General features: G+C 44.9%; 1 protein-coding gene across 1 annotated transcript in view; it reads right to left on the bottom strand.

Moving 5' to 3' along the window:
- ESYT3 (extended synaptotagmin 3) overlaps positions 1-17,415 on the bottom strand; it is a 33,849-nt gene extending 16,434 nt beyond the window's left edge. The window contains exons 1-7 of the mRNA XM_062578839.1: positions 17,131-17,415; positions 10,934-10,975; positions 9,810-9,944; positions 9,201-9,277; positions 2,309-2,375; positions 1,431-1,520; positions 481-536 (exon numbers count right to left, since the gene is read on the bottom strand). Of these exons, the coding sequence (XP_062434823.1) occupies positions 481-536; positions 1,431-1,520; positions 2,309-2,375; positions 9,201-9,277; positions 9,810-9,944; positions 10,934-10,975; positions 17,131-17,415 (752 nt within the window). The remainder of the gene's footprint in view (positions 1-480; positions 537-1,430; positions 1,521-2,308; positions 2,376-9,200; positions 9,278-9,809; positions 9,945-10,933; positions 10,976-17,130) is intronic.
- Positions 17,416-18,257: the final 842 nt, after the last annotated feature.

Genomic DNA, 18,257 nt, shown 5'->3' with positions numbered 1-18,257 from the left:
TCTTGAAGAATGAAAGGGGTTAGCAGATTTAAAAGAAGAAAAGAGATTTTTCTTTATTTCAAAACTGTTGAGGTTTTCTTTGTCACAGATTGTATTTCTGGGTGAAAAAAGAGCACTGCAAGTCTGTGGTATGTAACTTATTTTCACTTTAAGGCAAATAAGCATAAGTACAGATCGCTAATGACCTAAATCTGCTCATCTACCATTAACTACCAAGTAACTGGTGCACAGGAAATGGAAGCGCTCATTTTTCAGATTAGACACCATTGCAGTCAAATGAAGGGAATGAAGCAAGTCTGAATGACCATAAAAAGTCTCCTACTCAAATTTTGCAAACTCCACCACCAGATACTACACTGATACATGTCCCAGTGTATCTTCTACAAGTCTCTCTTGATAATAACTTCCATGGTTACTGAAGAAACCTGGCCCATCTTCTGAATGATTTTTAAAAGTAATGAAATTATGCAAAACACTCACTTAATCCCTGGGACATCCAGGAGGTTGCTCATGCCAGTCCAGTTGATTTCCAAGTACTAACAAGGTTGAGGAAAAAAAATAACACAGATTCATTAAAATTAATTTCAGGACAAATGTGGAATTTAAGGGAAAAGCAAATGCTTCTAAAACAAAGCCAGCTATGTAAAGAAAAGAAAACTTGCACCAGTAAATGAGTATCTTTACACATTCTACCAACTGCTGATAAAAATTTCCTTATCTATTTTACATGCCACAGTTGAAATAAGGGTATCACTGGGGCTTATCCTGCAAGCAGAGGAGAACTCAGCATTCAGTCCCCTGCAATGGCCATTATCAGACGCCCCAGGGGCATATCTGTTAAGCCTGAGTGCTCTACCTAGGTTTCAAAGTTGTTTCTTCACCCTTTCACTTGGACTTGGCCCATGCCACAGGGCAGGGGAATTTACAAACACTCAGCTTCAGGAGGTCTCTATTTCTATTCACATAATAAACAAAACAGTTTTCCTGTGCTAAAATAATGCTACTACATATAAACACAAAACACCTCATCCAGTATCAAAAATGCATGGCTTCCATGAACTCAAGCATAGTATAATCCAGAAGCAAGCAAAGAATCCTGTGCTATAATGTAAGTGGTTCTTACAGGACAAGAAGGTTTCTCATACTTTACTAAATTGAATTCAACTAAGGGGCACACACAAGCTTAAACAAGCAAGCTTTCATAGCCTGGCCATGGCTGAATGGTCGCAAGGATGGGTGCATTTAAAATTCATTTTAATAATTAGCAGGATCCTTGCAGCAAGCACCTATGAAAGGGCTACCTGTTGTGACCATCAGAAAGTCCACCCTTTCTTACACTGAAGCAAGTAACTTCTTAAATGCAATTGCAAGAGAATAGGTCATTAAGACAGACCAAGAATCAAGACGACTGCAGTTCACTAGCAACTCACCGGTCTCTGCATAAAAAAAAATGTCACTGCTCCGATAAAAGGTGCATCAGTTAGAAGAGGTTCCAGTATCACCCGCAATGTCCCATGCAACTGCAAACAGAAGAGACAAGGAAAGCTGAGTGTGAAACTCTCAGGAGACCTTTGGGCACTATAAGGCTAAGCCTGGTATAAACATCCATGGTGAATATCTAAACCTCAACTTCTGTTTGCTTATGGCAAAATGTGATGAAAGGAACTGTAGGGGTCTGACACCAGTATGGTACCCTAAGTTATACAGGGAAAACAAAGTCCTCATATGTCCTTCCTCACCATCACTAGAACCCCACAGCTGCTTTTGTCTGAACAACATCATCCACAGTTTCAAAGCAGTAAGCTTTTTAGTGATTTTATGAATCCTATTTGAAATATTTTTACTTAGAATTTGATGATAACAATTACCCCTCTCCCCCTCCCCAACCATTGCAACCCCGACTGCCACACAGCCCAGTCCTGTCAGCGCTTTTGTGATCTACCTACTGGCTTTCACCAACATCATAAGAACAGGTTGTAAGGTTAATCTAAAATTGTTTTTGAACATCCTAACATAACTGACTCTTATGAATATGCAACTCCTCTGAACTCAAGGGGCAAGGCTCATACATGTTCAGCGCTCTAGCACTGGATCTGTTTAAAAATCACATTAAGAAGTTTAGAAGTAATATAGTTAGGTGCTGTCCAAGGAAGACATTATTTCTCCAGCCAGAACACAAGGAGGTGAAGTGACTCGCCCCAAGACAGCTAGTCTGTGGTTTCCTGGTCAAGCGTCCTAACCGCCCCACTGGACACTCTACCTCCTATCACATATGGCCTTAACCAGACAACTTTAGCATTGCACGCACCTGTATGCCTTTCACTCCAAGTTTAAATTTTGTTATGTCCATGTGAATCTCACAGTCCCCTACGTAACTGAAAGAAAATTCTCATGTTATTCCAGGTTGCAATCGCCTGGTGAGCAATTTTGGTCTGTACAGAAAATAAAGAAAATGAGTTTAATGACTGACAATACAATACTATAGGCAGAGACGAATTTTCGATTGACTGAAAAGGGAAAGCTGGGCACACGGAACAAGAGTTGGTTCTTCACAGTAGAATCCCTGGTATCAGCTGGGGTATTGATCTACCTGCAAAATGTCAGAGCAACATCTGTATTTCAAGGTTAATTTCCCATTCTTAAGACTGGAAGTTGACTGGAGAAAGCTTACTCTTAGGAGGGGATTGACAGGCTCACTGGGAATTTAGAGTCGCATTAACGACTCTTTCGCTCCCCTCTCTGCCACAGCCCCCAGTGCCATGCAAAAGAAACCAGTGGCCCAACTTCTGGGCTGATACAGAGCCATCCTGCCATCATACTTAGGGCCCTATACGTTATAGTTTGTCTGTGCCAACAAGCAAAGAGCTCAAGAGAAGAACAAATTCAACACTAAAAATAACCCAATTTCCTTGAGGCTAAGGTAAAGGACGATGATTTAGATCAGATTTTGGTCAGTTGCCATGGAGAACATCAGGCTTTGAATAAAATGAATGCCAAGTGTGGCACTTTTTGCAATTTGGAAACCACGTTAGACTTTGATAAAGGTACCATGGCACAGTGAAGGTGCTATACTTACCTGTGTGCATACTTCCACCCCACAATCAGAGAAACGGGACTGTTTTTTTGCTCTGACCACACATGTATACGGGCTGCAGTTGCCACTAATTTCCCCCATTAATTTGTGCACAAACAGATTTCTCCGCCCCACACACACAAAAAAAAAAAAAACAATGTAAAGAATGTGTAACCTTGTCAATTTGTCTCTGTTTCTGCAAGCAAAGTTTCCAAATTTTTATTAACAGAATTTGTTAGCAGAATCTAAGAATTTCATACTAAACAATTTAAAGTCTTTAATAATAGAGCATTCCAGTTTTTTAAATAATCAAACTCACAGAGCACACTAAAATTAACACAGTCTTCCTCTACAGCTAGTCACATAATTAGACTTCTTTTTACATTTATGAGTTTCTATAATTTTAACATTATCTTACAGCCCATTACACTGACTGCTAATGAAGCTTTGTCACAATAAACAGAATGAGAAGCCAAAATGAGCCCCTCAATTTGCATTAATCCAAGAGGATTTAATTTGGCTGCTGCCAGTGTCCAACACACAACAAATAAGTTTCAGCGTTCCAATTTACAATCTTTATGCCTTTCCACACGATCAAAAACTCTTCCCATTCCATCCTAGGTGTCTGTCGTCTCTAGTGACACCTCATACAAGCGTGTTTTGAAGTCTAGATATCACAGCAATCTTCTCCCCTTCCGTGAGGGCTTGAGCCTCTAATCACCCTTAGCCTGCTTCACGCAGGCATCGCGTCATGCCAGGGCGCACCCCCTTCGTTAGTTTTACTCCTCATTTCAAGTCCAAGCTGCTCACTGCTTTTGTCTGCCTCCTCTGCTCAGCACAACCTTGCTGTCCTCTCTGCTCCAGAAGAAATGCTCCTGAGAAACCAGGCCACCTCTGCCATTTGCCTTTACCTATTAAGTTAATGCTTCCAAGCATTTAAGTGTTTCTTTTCTGCTCAAGACTACATTAGACAAGTCTCCAAAATCCTTTTGTTTCCTGGGAGACCCTACAAACTCAGTTAGCCCAAACTCCACCAAAGCTCAAAGTATTGCTGCATACTAGTTTTGACTACTTCTCTGCTCTGCAGTGGATGATATCCAGAAAGACTTGCAAACTTGTTGATTAGGAAGGTTTAGCTCAGTTGGTTAGAGCTTGCCAAGGTCGTGAGTTCAATCCCCTTACGGGCCACTTGCTTGCAGGCTGGACTAGATGATCTCCAGAGGTCCCTTCCAACCTTACTAATTCTATGACTGTCTAAGTTCAGAGCTCTTTTTGCAGAAGTAAATGGCAAGGCTTACAAACTTTTAACTGTATATATTTTTATCATTACTCTAACCCTCCATGACATCTCATGCACCACAAATGCTAAAAAAGAGCAAGCAATATTTCCAATGAAAAAAATTGGAAAAAAATGGAAAATATAAGAGTAACAAATTAGATGAATATAATAGTAAGTAGCTGCATTCCAAGATATCCCTCTTGCAATATAATAGTGCTTTCAAATACTTTGAATCTCTCATGATTATAGGTCAGTGATCACACAGCTCCACAGTAGCACTGGCAATTAAAGGATTAGTGGCAAGAAAGGCAGGGACAGGAGGTCAAGTGGCTGCATTTGAGGAGTTCCTCCTGTCCTGAAAACTGCACTTTTGGAGACCGTTTCTGGAATGCTTTGACATTAATTCAGGTTGTGAACACACCCGTCCTGTTCCCTAGCTCAGCAGGCAGATTCTTGATTTAGATCTAGGGCCAAGCATTTGGAGATCCCAGAACTCTCGCAGTTTACTTCCACAGACCTGCTGGGATCTCATCTTTCATTTAGCCCTGAAGAAAACCTGGTACTTCCCTATTTGTCACTTGAAAGCTATAGATCAGGAATCCTTCTGCAGGGAGGCAGATATGCAAACAGAATAGACAGATGCCAGGTCTTTCAGACAGATAAATGGCTGAAACTGCAATTATCTCAACATGTCTCCGTGGTCCTATAAGCCATGATAAAATTTACACCAACTTAATTTGCAACAATTGAGTACATTAGCACTGGCACAGGTTGCCCAGAGAAGCTGTGGAGTCTCCTGCTCTGGAGATCTTCAAGGCCCGCCTGGATGCAACCCTGTCTAAGATGCTCTAGGTGACCGTGCTGAGCAGGGAGGTTGGACTAGACGATCTCCAGAGGTCCCTGCCAACCTTACTGATTCTATGATTCTATATCATCTCAGGGACTGGGCAAAAGATCTTGGAAAAAAAATTCATGGACTTCTTTCTCTGTGCCTGACAAGTGTCACCTCGGAGCCTTGGTTCTCCTGCCAAAGACCCAAGGATTGTCCACTCATGCAGGACAGTCAGACTATAATGAGATACTGCTCTACATACCCATTCCCAATGCTCTGATGCTACGGACACATAAGCTGTTATTAACAGATTTAATTAAAGTAGCTTCTCAATTTTCTTTTGGTAACTCCATGTGATACCAGATCTACTGCATCCCTGACTTTGCTGACAGCTGCTGCCCATAACAATGAAGGACTTAAGTGCTATTTCTCACAGCTCCCAAGCAAAGTTGCTCCCAACTGAGCATCACAACTGTAAAACAAAGGAAAGGACGCCCATCTTCACACAGCACAGACCTGAATGGCAGCATTCAGTGCCACATCACATTACGGAGAACGGGCAGAAATAGATCGATGAACTTGTAGACCATATGTCTGCTGGTGGCTGTGAAAACTGAGCCAGTGATTCCATACAGACCATGAAGGAAGTCTAAGCAGGAAAGTGCTTTTTCTTCTTGTGTTTTTCCCCAGCCAAATCCAAGTATCTGGGTTTCAGAGACTAGTTTCCTCCTTGATAAAGCAGAGGTAAAATCCCTTCTCTTATACTGCTGCAAGGCTCAAAGTTGGAAGCATTTATGGCGCGTGCTAAGATTTCTGAATGATACCTATAAACAATGTGTTATTGAGCACCAGAGCAAAGGAGAACAGCCACCATAGCAGGAGGAACATTGTCCAGGATAAAGGCTTCCTGCGCAAAGCAGCAGATTAGCTTTCCTGTCTATGGCCGTCCTGGCCCACACTGCACAAAGCCATGAGCCAGCCAGCGGGCAAGGAACCCCGTGTGTGCACTAGCAAGGGAATTGCCCTGAAGTTACACCTAGCTAGCACCAGGAAAAAGGAGTCACATTTATTCTTTGACATGCAGGCACGTTAACTCTTTAATGTCACCTGCAGCAAGCCTTCACTTCTCAGACCTAATCTGAGAGGGGTCACTGCGGTCCTGACATTGCAAATTGAACCACGTTTACACCCACAGTACATTTCTCTGTTATTCAGAGTTGTGATGCCAGGATTCAGCTCTGTGGACAGTGATTCAAATCACACCTTTTCAGCAACCAGGGCCTTCAGAGGGAACGAGGGAGAAAAGGAAAGAGGTGACTGGTGACAGAAGTCACTACTAGCACTACTCAGAAGGATCCTGTACACAAAAATGAGGCAGCTGAGATGCAACTTTGCCCCCACGCACCTTAACGTGGAAAAGAAGTAAGACTATAAAATCTTCTCACTTTATCAGTGGCTTTTGGACTCTAGCAGTCATAATTTATTTTTGCCTTTAATTACCAAGTTGAGAGCATTGATTAAGAAAAATCTGGACCACACATCAAACGTTAACTGGGAAGAGAGCAACAAAAGAGAACTGTCATCATGCAACAATGGCCACCCGTAAAATGTAAGTTCACAAGCTTCCTAATCTGTAGAAATTTCCAATATGGGGTCCTCTATGTTAAGGGTCTCTTCCAGTTCCTCTCACTTCCTCATGATATCACATATATTTAGAAACATTTGGGGTTGGAGAAGAAGACCTCCTCGTTCTGCCACATGGTCTTTGCAGTGAAATTTGAGGGATGTTATTTCAGCTGCAGCACCTCGCTGCTACACTTTCACCTGCAGCACCCATTCTCAGTTTCCATGCATGGACAGATGGTGTTTGTCTGCGTTGACTGTGAACGTCCACACCACTCCTACTTTTGTTAGGGCTCATTCCCACATGCAGGAGCCACAGGAAGGTCTTTACTGACCTGCGGCAGCTCTGGCTGGATGCTCTTACTCACGCATGTCCACTCACTGATACCACATATAAAGTTGTGGAGGCAAGTCTCCAGGCAGAGACAGGCTCTGCGCACACACGCCAGCCAGTCACGGGTTACTTAAGTGGAACCGGCCACTCAGACCTGACTCATCGACAGGCAGCGACTGAGATGCAGTGCAAACAGCTGCATCCTCCCATCTGGGGCAGCTCAGATCCACCTCCTCCAACCGGTTCTTCTCCTTAGCACCAGCTGCAATAGCACAAATCCTGCTACAACAGAAGTGTTTCCACTGACACCTCCACAGTGCACAAATGGAGATACTAGCTTTCCCAGCTACATGAAAACATTCATGATCCTGCTGGGTTATTTTGAATTTAACAGGGGTAGCCATAACTAACTACAGACAGGAGATGCATGCTTCATGTAGCAGGGAGAGCATATTCATAATAGGACTTTGTCTCACCCCACAAAAGTGGAAATTGCCCACAGTTTTGATTAAAGAAAGAAAAAAGAATGTTCCTTTGGTAACCTTGAAAAAGGCAGTAAATAACTAGCACTGGTCCTTGATCTGCTTCTCCCTGTTCCTGAACGCAATACACTGCTTCCTGTAGCAACGATACAATGCACAGCTCGCCTGCCGAAACTGATGCTAACATATTAACACAAGAGGAGTTGGGCCCTGAACACAACCCAGGAGAAGAGTTTCCCATCAAAGGGACAGGCAGGCTGAACAGCCCTGTCTCTATACACAAAACACTTGGGTTATCAGAGGACAGTTCAGGCAAGTTATTGCCAGAATGAGGAACAGAAACAAGTGGCCAGTTTGGAGATGCTGCAGGGTCTGCCAGAGAAATGGGAAGGAGAAGGTGGGGGAATCTCTCTGCAGTTGATTATTAAAAGATAGTAGAAATGAGTACCTGGGAGAAGCAGCCAGAAGCTGCAATTTAACAGAGAAGAGCAACAATCTCCTGCAGAGCCTGCAGGCAGAAAACCCCTTGATCTCAACGAGGAAAGCACAAATGATTTGCAAAGGCCCTAAAACCGGCCACACTATTAAAAAGGGTGCTTCACTGATTGCACTGGAGCACAACATGTTCTGGCTTCAGATCAAACACAAGCTGTTCTGCAGGGAGCGCTGGTACCGTGTCAGGGCCTGGGGGAGCTGCCATGCCATTGCCACATGAAGCAGCAGGCACAGCTCCAAGAAGCTTCGTGTTTTTGCCAAGTCACTCCATAGTTTCACACTATTTTTTCCTGACACCACCACGAAGAAAAAACATTTCAGTCAGGTGGCTCAGTTATCCACCACACCTACAGGGCTACAAGAGCATGCAAGTGGTAATTCACCAGTAATTCCATTCTCTGGGCTAAATCAGGAGAGAGTTTAGCTTTGCAGTGGCTCTGATGTTGACAAAAACATACGAGCAGCTCATTCGAAACAGCCTGGAAGGTATCAAATGTTTTATCGAATTTTCTTGTTGTTGTTAATAGAGCTCAAGGCAGTTTTCTGTGGAAAGAGCAGCTGCAATCAAAAAAAGCAAATACACTGGGTGACATAGGAACAAGTGGTGAATAAAACAAGATCAGTCTATGGGAAGGAATTAGGTAAATAAATAGTGCAAGTAAACTTGGAAGAACTGGAGTGGTTGGACCAAAGAGGAACCATAGAAGGGCAACACAGACAGGTCTCCAGAGCAGAAAGTTGTCAGAGTAGGAAATGCAGTGGAATGGCAAAGCCAGGGGAAAATACTTTTATATCCACAGCAGCAGTGGCAGTCCAGAGGAGGTAACACCCTGAACTGTGCAGGTGGCACTACGTTTTGACTTCAAGGCTGATATACATCATCTTACCTCTGCAAGTAAGGAGGAAATCCAGCTGAGGGACAGATTATGCCTTACCACTGCAGGTTGATATAAGATAAACACCTCTCCGCTTCATGCTGGGCTTAACAAACCATGTGTCCAACCCAGCATGACAACTTGCACACAGCTGCCAGATGGGCAACGAGTTAAGGACCACCTATACAATCAATAATGAAATGTTACCATATCTGCAGGTCCAGGGTAATTTGTCTTCTATCAATTTCTTTGGTGTAGGCTTTTATTCCATTGATTCTAGGACACTGAAACAAAGACAGACAAGATATAGCATAGTTAGTATCTTCTGAGTAACAGCCAACATGAAGAGGGATTACCCTCTTCATGCAATCCAAGTAGATGAGCTAGCTTTCTTTAAAGACTTTGCACAACTACATGTAAACTATGAGCAAACTGCACAAATTTGTCCCTTAAAGATGTAGTGTGAACATCCTTGGCAATCCAAAAAATACAGGGCTGGTTGCAAGCAGCTCATGCTGCAATTAAGCCTTAGGAAGAACCAAAAATTCCTGCCACAAGCATGTAAGACAGAAAGAAATGCTGTTACATGTCCCATTTTCTATCCCCATCCCTTGATCATATTTCTTTCATGGTGAAGGTGCTCAGATCAGCAGGAAGAGGAGGAACGGAAACAGTGGCACCATACCAATACCATTCTTCTAAATACTCAGTGCTGTTGAAGAGGTGAATGCCAGAACCTCCTAAAGCACTCTCTGCTTTGCGTCTCAACTTTCCAGAGAAGTCTGAACTGTAAATGTTGCAAAGGAGTCACACTACCTTCTCACCAAAGTGGATCTTGGTAAAGGTGCATGTTTTCAGGTGTACGTTCTTTGCTCTGATTTTTGGTTCAAGAACTTCTTTAAACGTTTTTTCCATAATTGTCACAAAGTATGGCCAAGCCTGTACAAGGACCTACAGAACAGCAAAAGTAAAATTACACCTAATATTCTTTTTATAAGACACCTTTTACTGAAAAACAGACACATCACAGAATATCTGGCTGTTACTGTCTGTTCTTTTAAAATACCCAGTCACCCCTCTGGAAGGATCCGTTCCTATTCCTCAGAAGAAGAATTTGCTTTAGCAACTGAGGAGTAAGTTTAGACACCATGGAGTTTGCTGACCGCTTTTAAACCACACTGGCTGAACTGGCAAAGCCCAGGGTTAAAGTTTCTAAAGCACAGTAGTCTCTAATTACTCTGAAGTGTCAGAAAGCTCCCTGGAGATAGATTTATTTAGAGAAGAGTGACAAACTTTTACATCAAGAAGAAAGTTTGCTTAAAAAAACAAACAAAAAAAAAAAAAAACATAATGGTTGCTGGATGCTAATTTGCCAGATCAACTGTTTTGCTCCCACAGTTCCAGTGGGAGCTCAGTTAAACGTGCTGATGGGAGCACTGATCCAAAAGCTTTTTGCTAATCTCTTTGACAAGAGGAGAGGCCATCACTCTTGATTAAAAAATACATACATATATATATAAATTTATATTTTATACATACACACATCTCAGAACAAAGTGTCAAATGCATCAAATCATTCTACAACAAATCTTTCGTTGGTGGGGTTTTTTTGTTTTGCTTTTTTTTTTTTTTTTTTTTTTTTTTTTTGCTTTTCAGTAGGAATGAACAAGCTGGTGATTTTAGCTTTGTCTGAACTGAGTCTGATTTATTGATTCAACTTCAAATGCCAAACTAATGAGAGAATGCATAACCTGCACCAACCAGGCAAACACTTGGCTCTCACTAAAACCTGTGGCAACTCTACATGCTCCAAAACCTAACTGATACGACTAAGCCTTATTGTAGCAATTTGGAAACTTCCTCAGACTTGGTCCATGGAGTCTGCGCTGGGGGCAGCTCGCAGCAGATGGCCTGGTAAGCTGGAGTTCAGAGCACCTCACCTTGTTCAGCCACTCCGCTCGTTCAACATCAGGGAAATGGACCTGGATGAAGAGGAAAATGAAGTGAGTGCCACGTGCAAACCAATTTGTCACGCTGCAACATATGTAAAAATACACTGGGGACTGTGAAACAGGCTTTAGAGTAAGTTGACATCCTGTCCCTCACACACACACCCTTTATAATTTATTACCTCATCTAAAAACGACATTAAAATAGTAACAGGTGAAAGAAGCCACACGCAGTGCTGTACCAGTACGCCTCTGGGCACACTTATGTGATTAAAGCAAATGTCATATCCTGTTAGCATTAGGTTTCTCATCCCTCTCTCGGTCATGTAGTGGGAAGCCGTGGGAACCTACCTCCCTTCATGACGACAAGCAGCTCAGAGCCCGCGTCAGATACGGGCTCCCCCGCAACAGGACACGGCACAGTGGAAAATGAGGAGCTGCTTGAGAAATTCAATTTATTGCTTGTGACAGCATTTCTACACTAATACAGCGCCAATGGCTTTAGGGAAAAGAAGCACTGTAAGAGATTAAGTCTATTAGTATACGCTGTCATCTTAGAAGTCCAGCATTTTCATCTCTCAGAGCTTTTTAAGCTGTGTCATAAATTAAAAAGATCATGGGGCAATTTGGATGGATCACATGGAAATACATCCAAACTCACCTTTTCCTTCTGCCTTATTCATAATTATTCACACTCATGACAGACAAGTGTAAATTTTGCAGAGAAAGGCTAACTCCATCATTTGTGAAATGCAGCTTTTTGACAACCTTCTTTAAAGAACAGACAGAAACCTTCACCCCAGAGTGAAGCACCACACTGCTGCCAGGGCAGTGGGGGTAGTTTAATTATTTCACAGCTAGACGACGTGCCGAAGCCCTGCCACTGCCTTGCCGGTCCCCCGGGGATGGATGACCTTTTCCACGAGGGCAATGGGCTGGCGGCTCTTTGCTGCAGACGGGCAGGACTGCGGCAGCTCCTCAGAGCAGGCATTCAGGTCCCATCCAGCCCTGCAAGAGCACTTAAATATGTTAAGGGACTCCTTACACTATCACTAGCCCAATATAGAAATCAGGTAGGACGATACTTCACCTCCTTATACAAGAGCTGTGAATTACACTCTTCAGTAGAAAGGTTTGCTGTTTAATTCAGAGAGGAGCTCGGAGCCCTTCAGATACAACTGATAGTCGCTTGCCTTTTGGCCCTGCCTGCTGTGTGATTGCAGAGCCCATTTCCCTTGCCCAAATAATACTTCAAATGATCTCCAATTATTATGTTAAAAAACAAAGTGATATGGTTATATTTTTATAAGCAATTTCTTTTGATGCTATAAATAGCAACTTTTCCATTAAACAAGAAAACACAAGTTCACTCACATACCAGCCTACTTGGCTGTATCTGCCTGAAAAGCAAGAATATTGCATGGGAAGGGACAATCAGTGCGGATAAAACACTGCTGAGGTTTCACATGAAGGAGAGCTAGGGGAACCAAGGGACCTCCTCATCACCTGCCAGCCTTTCACCTTGCTCGGAAAGGTCCTCTGTCCAGGCAGACCAATCATGGCTGCCAGGAAAGTGACTGGTCCCCAGCTTCAAGGCAGCTGTCAAACCCCACAGTGCCCTGCAGCCGGTCCTGAATCAGTCTCGGGCAGAGAAGAAGTGGTAGCAGTGTGGGGAGCTGTCCTTCAAAGGACCTCACCATGAGGAACGGGGCAGTGATCAAAAAAGGACAGACCACGATTCCAGGCCACCAGATCCCAGCAGCAGAGCCACTGTCCACTTGTGAGATCCATGAGCATTAGGGGAGAAATGTAGCAGAATATAAACCTCTAGAGTTTTCCGGGTTTACTCGCTAGAGCCAAAGCTGTTAGAGAGGCAACTGCAAGAAGCATCCAAGAAGCAAAGCTGGTGGCCTAGAAGAGCAGGAACAGCACCTAGGACCATCAGGCAACAGGCATGAGAAGGCAGTGGCCACTACACCCACCTCAAGAAAAAGCAATTTAAAAGTAACTTCTTTGAGTCATGGATACAAGAATAGGACAACTTAGGGCAAAAGCAACCAGATGACCACAATGAATCACAGATCAGCATGTCACACCTCACATCACTACAGTGGGATTAGCAGCCATCTCGGGTACATTTCCCTCCTGCTTCACATCCCCTTGCTCATGCGTCTGCAGCACAGTCCCTTCTCTTCTACAGCTTAACTCAGCCAGTCTGTGCCTCAGTTTCACTTGTCAGATGGAAGAAATAGCCACATGAATAAGCCTGTCAAAGACGACCAGGGGGTTTGCAGCTAGGTCAACAGGGCTCTCAGATTGGCAGACTACATATCTCTGGTGTGAAACAGCTTTCTGCCTTATATGAAAGGCCATGAGGTTTCAGTGGGTTCCCAATACCAAAGGTAAACTGGACTCATCGCTACAGCTTCAACGAGCTGCTCTGCAGAACAAGCAGAGCTTGGCATCTTAGCACGGCATCTAGATTCTCTGCTGTCTAGTATGGCACGAACTCCGAGCAAAGCCTTTCCTACTGTGAGGGCTTTCCAATAGGAGGGCAATCCTGCTAGCATCTAGCAGGAGGTGAGTTCTGTTTTAAGTCAGCTCAGCAGCACTACTAAGCTCTTTTTACTGCAACAGTTTTGAAGAAAAACCCATAGACAGGTCCAGTTTTTTACCATGCCCTGGACTTCAGACCCACTTCTGACCCTAGTTAGTGGTGGTACCCTGGCAGTACGGTCTTGTCCCTGAGTTCATCACCAGAATAGCATAATTAAGAGGACAAGCGCAAAACACTCCCTACTAAGCCCAGAACCAGCCACCAGGAGCTGCGAAAGTTAGGATTATCCCAGAATAAGACTTGCTCTGTAGCCTTGGGCAAGTCACACTATCAGTCTCCCCTTATCTGCCAAAGTAAGCACAATTCTTGGAAACAGTTTAGGAAAGCTGTAAGAGCTACTTAACGTTTGAAAAGAGCTTTGAAGATCAAAAATGCTAGGCAAGGGCCAATTACTAGCAAGTAAATAAAATGTATAAAGTTCTGCAAGGCTCTACCTTGCCCTAGAGCAGGCCTCACCAACGATCACACCACTCACACCACGTCTGACTTGACTGCGCTGCTCTATTCGAATACGACACAAGAATGTTTCCATCAAGGTATTTTTAAGGGACCATTTTATTTTGGCTCTCTGGGCCGGAAAGAAAGCCTAAGTAAGTATATGCATAAAGAAGGAATTTGCAGGTAATATTTTAAAAGGATCGTTTGTACCCAGTAATATCAAATTCTTAGTATAAGGTTTAAAGTCAGGAGGAACTGCAGTATTCTTGGATGTTCTGCACACTTGCTATCTGCTACATCTGCAAAAGCAACACAGAGAAGTCACCACCACTACTCCAAGATGAAGGCAGGAGAAGCAGCATGACTCCTGCTCCAGTACTGACTAGTTTGCCAAAAGTGACTCTGAAGAGTGACATTCTGATTTCAGCCTGTGCAGACCTCGGCTCTCCAAGACAGACTCAGCTCTTTGCTCTACATGAGCCCATCTCCCGCCTGGTTTCCTATGGAAGCCCAACAGGTCCACGTACACTGCCTACTACAAGAACACATCCGACCCACTTCCAGCCAGTTTCAATCCCAATGACTGGTTTCAGCTGAGAGACTGATACTGCAAAATATCCCTGCTGATTTCCTGAAACAGATGGCTGAGTGGATGAGGGAAACCCTCCTTGCGTCCCCACCAAAGGAAAGGCTGCAATACAAACGCATCTCCTAATAACCCACACCAGGACTCAGCAAGAGTCTGAGCCACTTTTGTGGCTTTCGAAAGAGCCACTGCAGTTCTCTCACAGAGAACCAGTTTTTAACCAATTAGTGGAATCAATGACATGTCTTAATGCCTCACTGATCAGATCTTCCTAATTTCACTACAGGGCACCCAAGGAGACAACTATTTACCGATCTCCTAAGATACCACTGTTGCTTCACACTTCCAGTGCCTTTCCAAGGGTTTCACTGCACTTCCAGCCCATACTCCCCCTTGCCTGAATTTTATTCTCTCCTGACATGCAGAGGTGGGAGTAGGAATAACATAGGAGCCATTTTTAGAGCTGTTTCAATTGAAGATTCATGAACATTGGAAGGCAAAAATGAAAGATTAAAAAAAAAAGATGACACCATAGACAACTGTGAATAGACAGCAGGTGAGAAGAACTTGCCAAGACTGGCACAAAGGAGAAGAGAGAATAGAAGGAAAACAAAAAATGAGAAGTTAAAAAACATCATGTATGAACACACTGTGGTATCAGACACCAACTGATGACAAACAAATTCATCAGTGTAGGAAAGGAAAGAAGGAGAAGATGGGGTACTACTGATGAACACTAAAACTAAAAGCAAACACACACTGGAACATGAACACTAAAACTAAAAGCAAACACACACTGGAACTCCTTTATCCTTCAGTCCTACACCCTACCTTCTTTCAGCCAACTCCAAAAATTCTGAAGTCATCAGTGAGGCCCTGAAGAAAAAGAGGGGATTGCATTTTTTTTTTCTCTGTTTTCCCACTTTGGACCTCCCAAGACTGCACTGTCAGGCAATGGGCTGCGGGACACTTACTCCTGGCTTGTTCGTATGCTGCGTCCACGTGCAACCACATGCCTTCGTCCTGCAATATGGCTGCACATTTTAAAACTGTAGAATAGTTTATGTTGGAAGGAACCTCTGGAAGTCTCTAGTTCAAATCACTCTCAAAGCAGGGATAATTTTAAAGGTCAGGTTGTTCAGGGCCTTCTCTACTGGAGTTCTGAGCATCTCCAAGGATGGAGATCCCACAACCTCCTGGGCTTCCATCCTAGTGCTTAATCCCTCTGTGAGGATTTTTTCCCTATGTCCAACAGGGAATTATTCTTGCTGCAGCTTGAGACCATCAAGGCTTGTCCTTTTGCTGAGCACCTCTGAGAAGAGGCTGACCATCACCTCTGTAACCACCCATTAGGTCGTAGAAAGCAGCAATTAAATGCCTTCCACTCTTAAATCATCCCTTCTCCTGAAGGAGGCTGAACAAGCGTCACTTCCTCAGTTTATCCTCACACACCAGGTGCTCCAGCCCTCGACCACCATGGTGGTCTCTGCTGGAGCCTCTCATTTGCCAAAATCTCTTGTGCTTGGAGGACACAGTGCTCCAGATGCAGTCTCCCAAGCGCTGAATACAGGGCATTAATCTAACAAAGCCCAGTATTTCAGACACTTTCAACAACAAAACCTAAAAACATCTGAGATTGCTTGGGAAGGAGCTTCAGTTTTTCAAATGGTTATTAAGAGTCTCAAATTGTTACCGACATTGGGGGCTTGAGCATAAAACGTAACACTTCAAATCAGGGCAAGAGCTGACAATTCTACATTCACTAATCCTTAAAGTTATTTTAAAACCTCTGTCACTATAAACAAGCAGAAACCTCATTCAGAGAGAGACTTCTGAGACCAGCAGGGGAGGACATATGCAGGGAGCCACACAGCTTTGCTAGAAAGAGCCTGGTCCCACTTCTCAGAAGCGCTGACTGCCTTCATTTCCCACAGCTTTAGGTGAGCCGAGCACTGCAGGCTATGGAAAACAGTTTATGGACTGTAAGCACCTCCATGCAACACTCTTCACAAATAGAGCTCTTCCACATTCTCTCTCTCTCTCTCTTTTTTTTTTTAATACAACAAAAGCATTCCCCGACCAGCCCCTGACAGGTTTGCAACACTAAGCAAACAGTGATGAAGAAAAAACATTGTCACCTTTCCCCGTTACCCAATGAAGGCTACACAACAAATAACCAAATACACATAGCAAAAAGTGCAGCTAGATTTTCAAGTTTCTTCGCTTTAAGACCTAGAACAGCTAGGAACAAACGGGGCTGGTTTTCAATACTGCCAAGAGCTGATTCTTTGAAGTCAAACATTTGCTCTTTAGCAAAGAATTCAGCGCTTGTGGGGCTTATTTTTTAAATGATGCTAGAAAGAACACTTTCTGGATGAGAAAGGCTAAAACAAGCATCCTCTAGAACTGAAATAGCTGCCGCGCAACACCACGCAACGGGGAGTGGAGCGGCCCCTAGTTTAAAAGCACAACGCGCGTCCGTCAGGGAGCGAGGCGACGTCCGGGGCCTCCCCGCACGGGACACCGGCGCCCCGCGCCCGCACTCACCCAGGCGGGCAGGTGCCGGGCGGCCAGCCCGCGGCGCACCGCCTCCCGCTCGTCCTCCAGCAGCGCGAAGGCGGCCGCCAGCCGCGAGCGCTTCCCCCGCCGGTTCTGGCCCCAGCACACCCACAGCAGGAGCGCCAGCAGCACCCAGCTGCCGCTCAGCCCCAGGTACCCGGCCAGGTACGCGGGGCCGAGCCACAGCAGCGCCCGCGCCGCCGCCAGCACCAGCGCCAGCAGCAGCGGCGGCAGCAGCGCGCGGGGCCGCGGGCCGGCGGCCGCGGGCTCCATGGTGCGCGGCAGCTCCCGCCGCTCCCGCTCCCGGTGCCGGTGCCGCCGCTCCCGCTCCTGGCGCCGCCGCTCCCGGCGCCGCCCGCTCCGCCCCCGCCGCGCCCGCGGGCCGGCTGCGCCGTGGCGCCCCCCGGCGAGCGCGCCGGCAGCGCCGAGCACCCCGGCAAGGGCCGCACGAGGCGGGCGGAGGGCGCCGGGGAGCTGCCTGCAGTTTAACGGGGGAGAGCAAGGCGAGGCAGGGTCAGCCCGGTGCTTCCGGACAGCACCTGCCTCCAAGAATCAGTGTGCATTTTTTTTCCCTGCCCTTTTAACATTGGTGAGCATTTTGCAAGGGTTCAGGTTTCAAAATGCTGGGAATTATGCTTTGGGGAAGGCAGCGTTATTTGGAAACTATTAGACGCTTCTTGGGATGCTTTTAGTCCCAGCAGTATTAATTCTATACCTTTCTACATATGCCTTTGGAGACAGACTGTAATTCTATGATTCTACTCCGTTTTCCACTGGAATTTTCTCTGAGTCTGGCAGAGGCTACTTCACTCAGTGGATGAGCTGGGAACATTTTATGTATCAGCTACACCAGCCAACAAACAATGAGCTGGAAACAAACCCCCAAGAAATGGAAGTTCCCATGATGGGGGGAGAACGAGGCTTAGTCCTCTGCTTTGCCGTGGAACTGGCACGTGATAACGGGCCAAGCAATACAGCTGACATTACTGCGAGTGAGTTTGTTTGTTAATCATTGCCCATGACTGATCCAGGATAGAAATCAGTGGGCAACGCGAATGTTCAGGCATCTGAAAAAATCAGGCCTCACATGTCTCACATCAGGCAAACTTATGCAT

The sequence above is a fragment of the Rhea pennata genome, chromosome 6 (genome assembly GCF_028389875.1).
Source record: "Rhea pennata isolate bPtePen1 chromosome 6, bPtePen1.pri, whole genome shotgun sequence".
Lineage (NCBI taxonomy): Eukaryota > Metazoa > Chordata > Aves > Rheiformes > Rheidae > Rhea > Rhea pennata.
The sequence above is the reverse complement of the archived record's forward strand: the minus strand, read 5'-3'. Positions and strand labels throughout refer to the sequence as shown.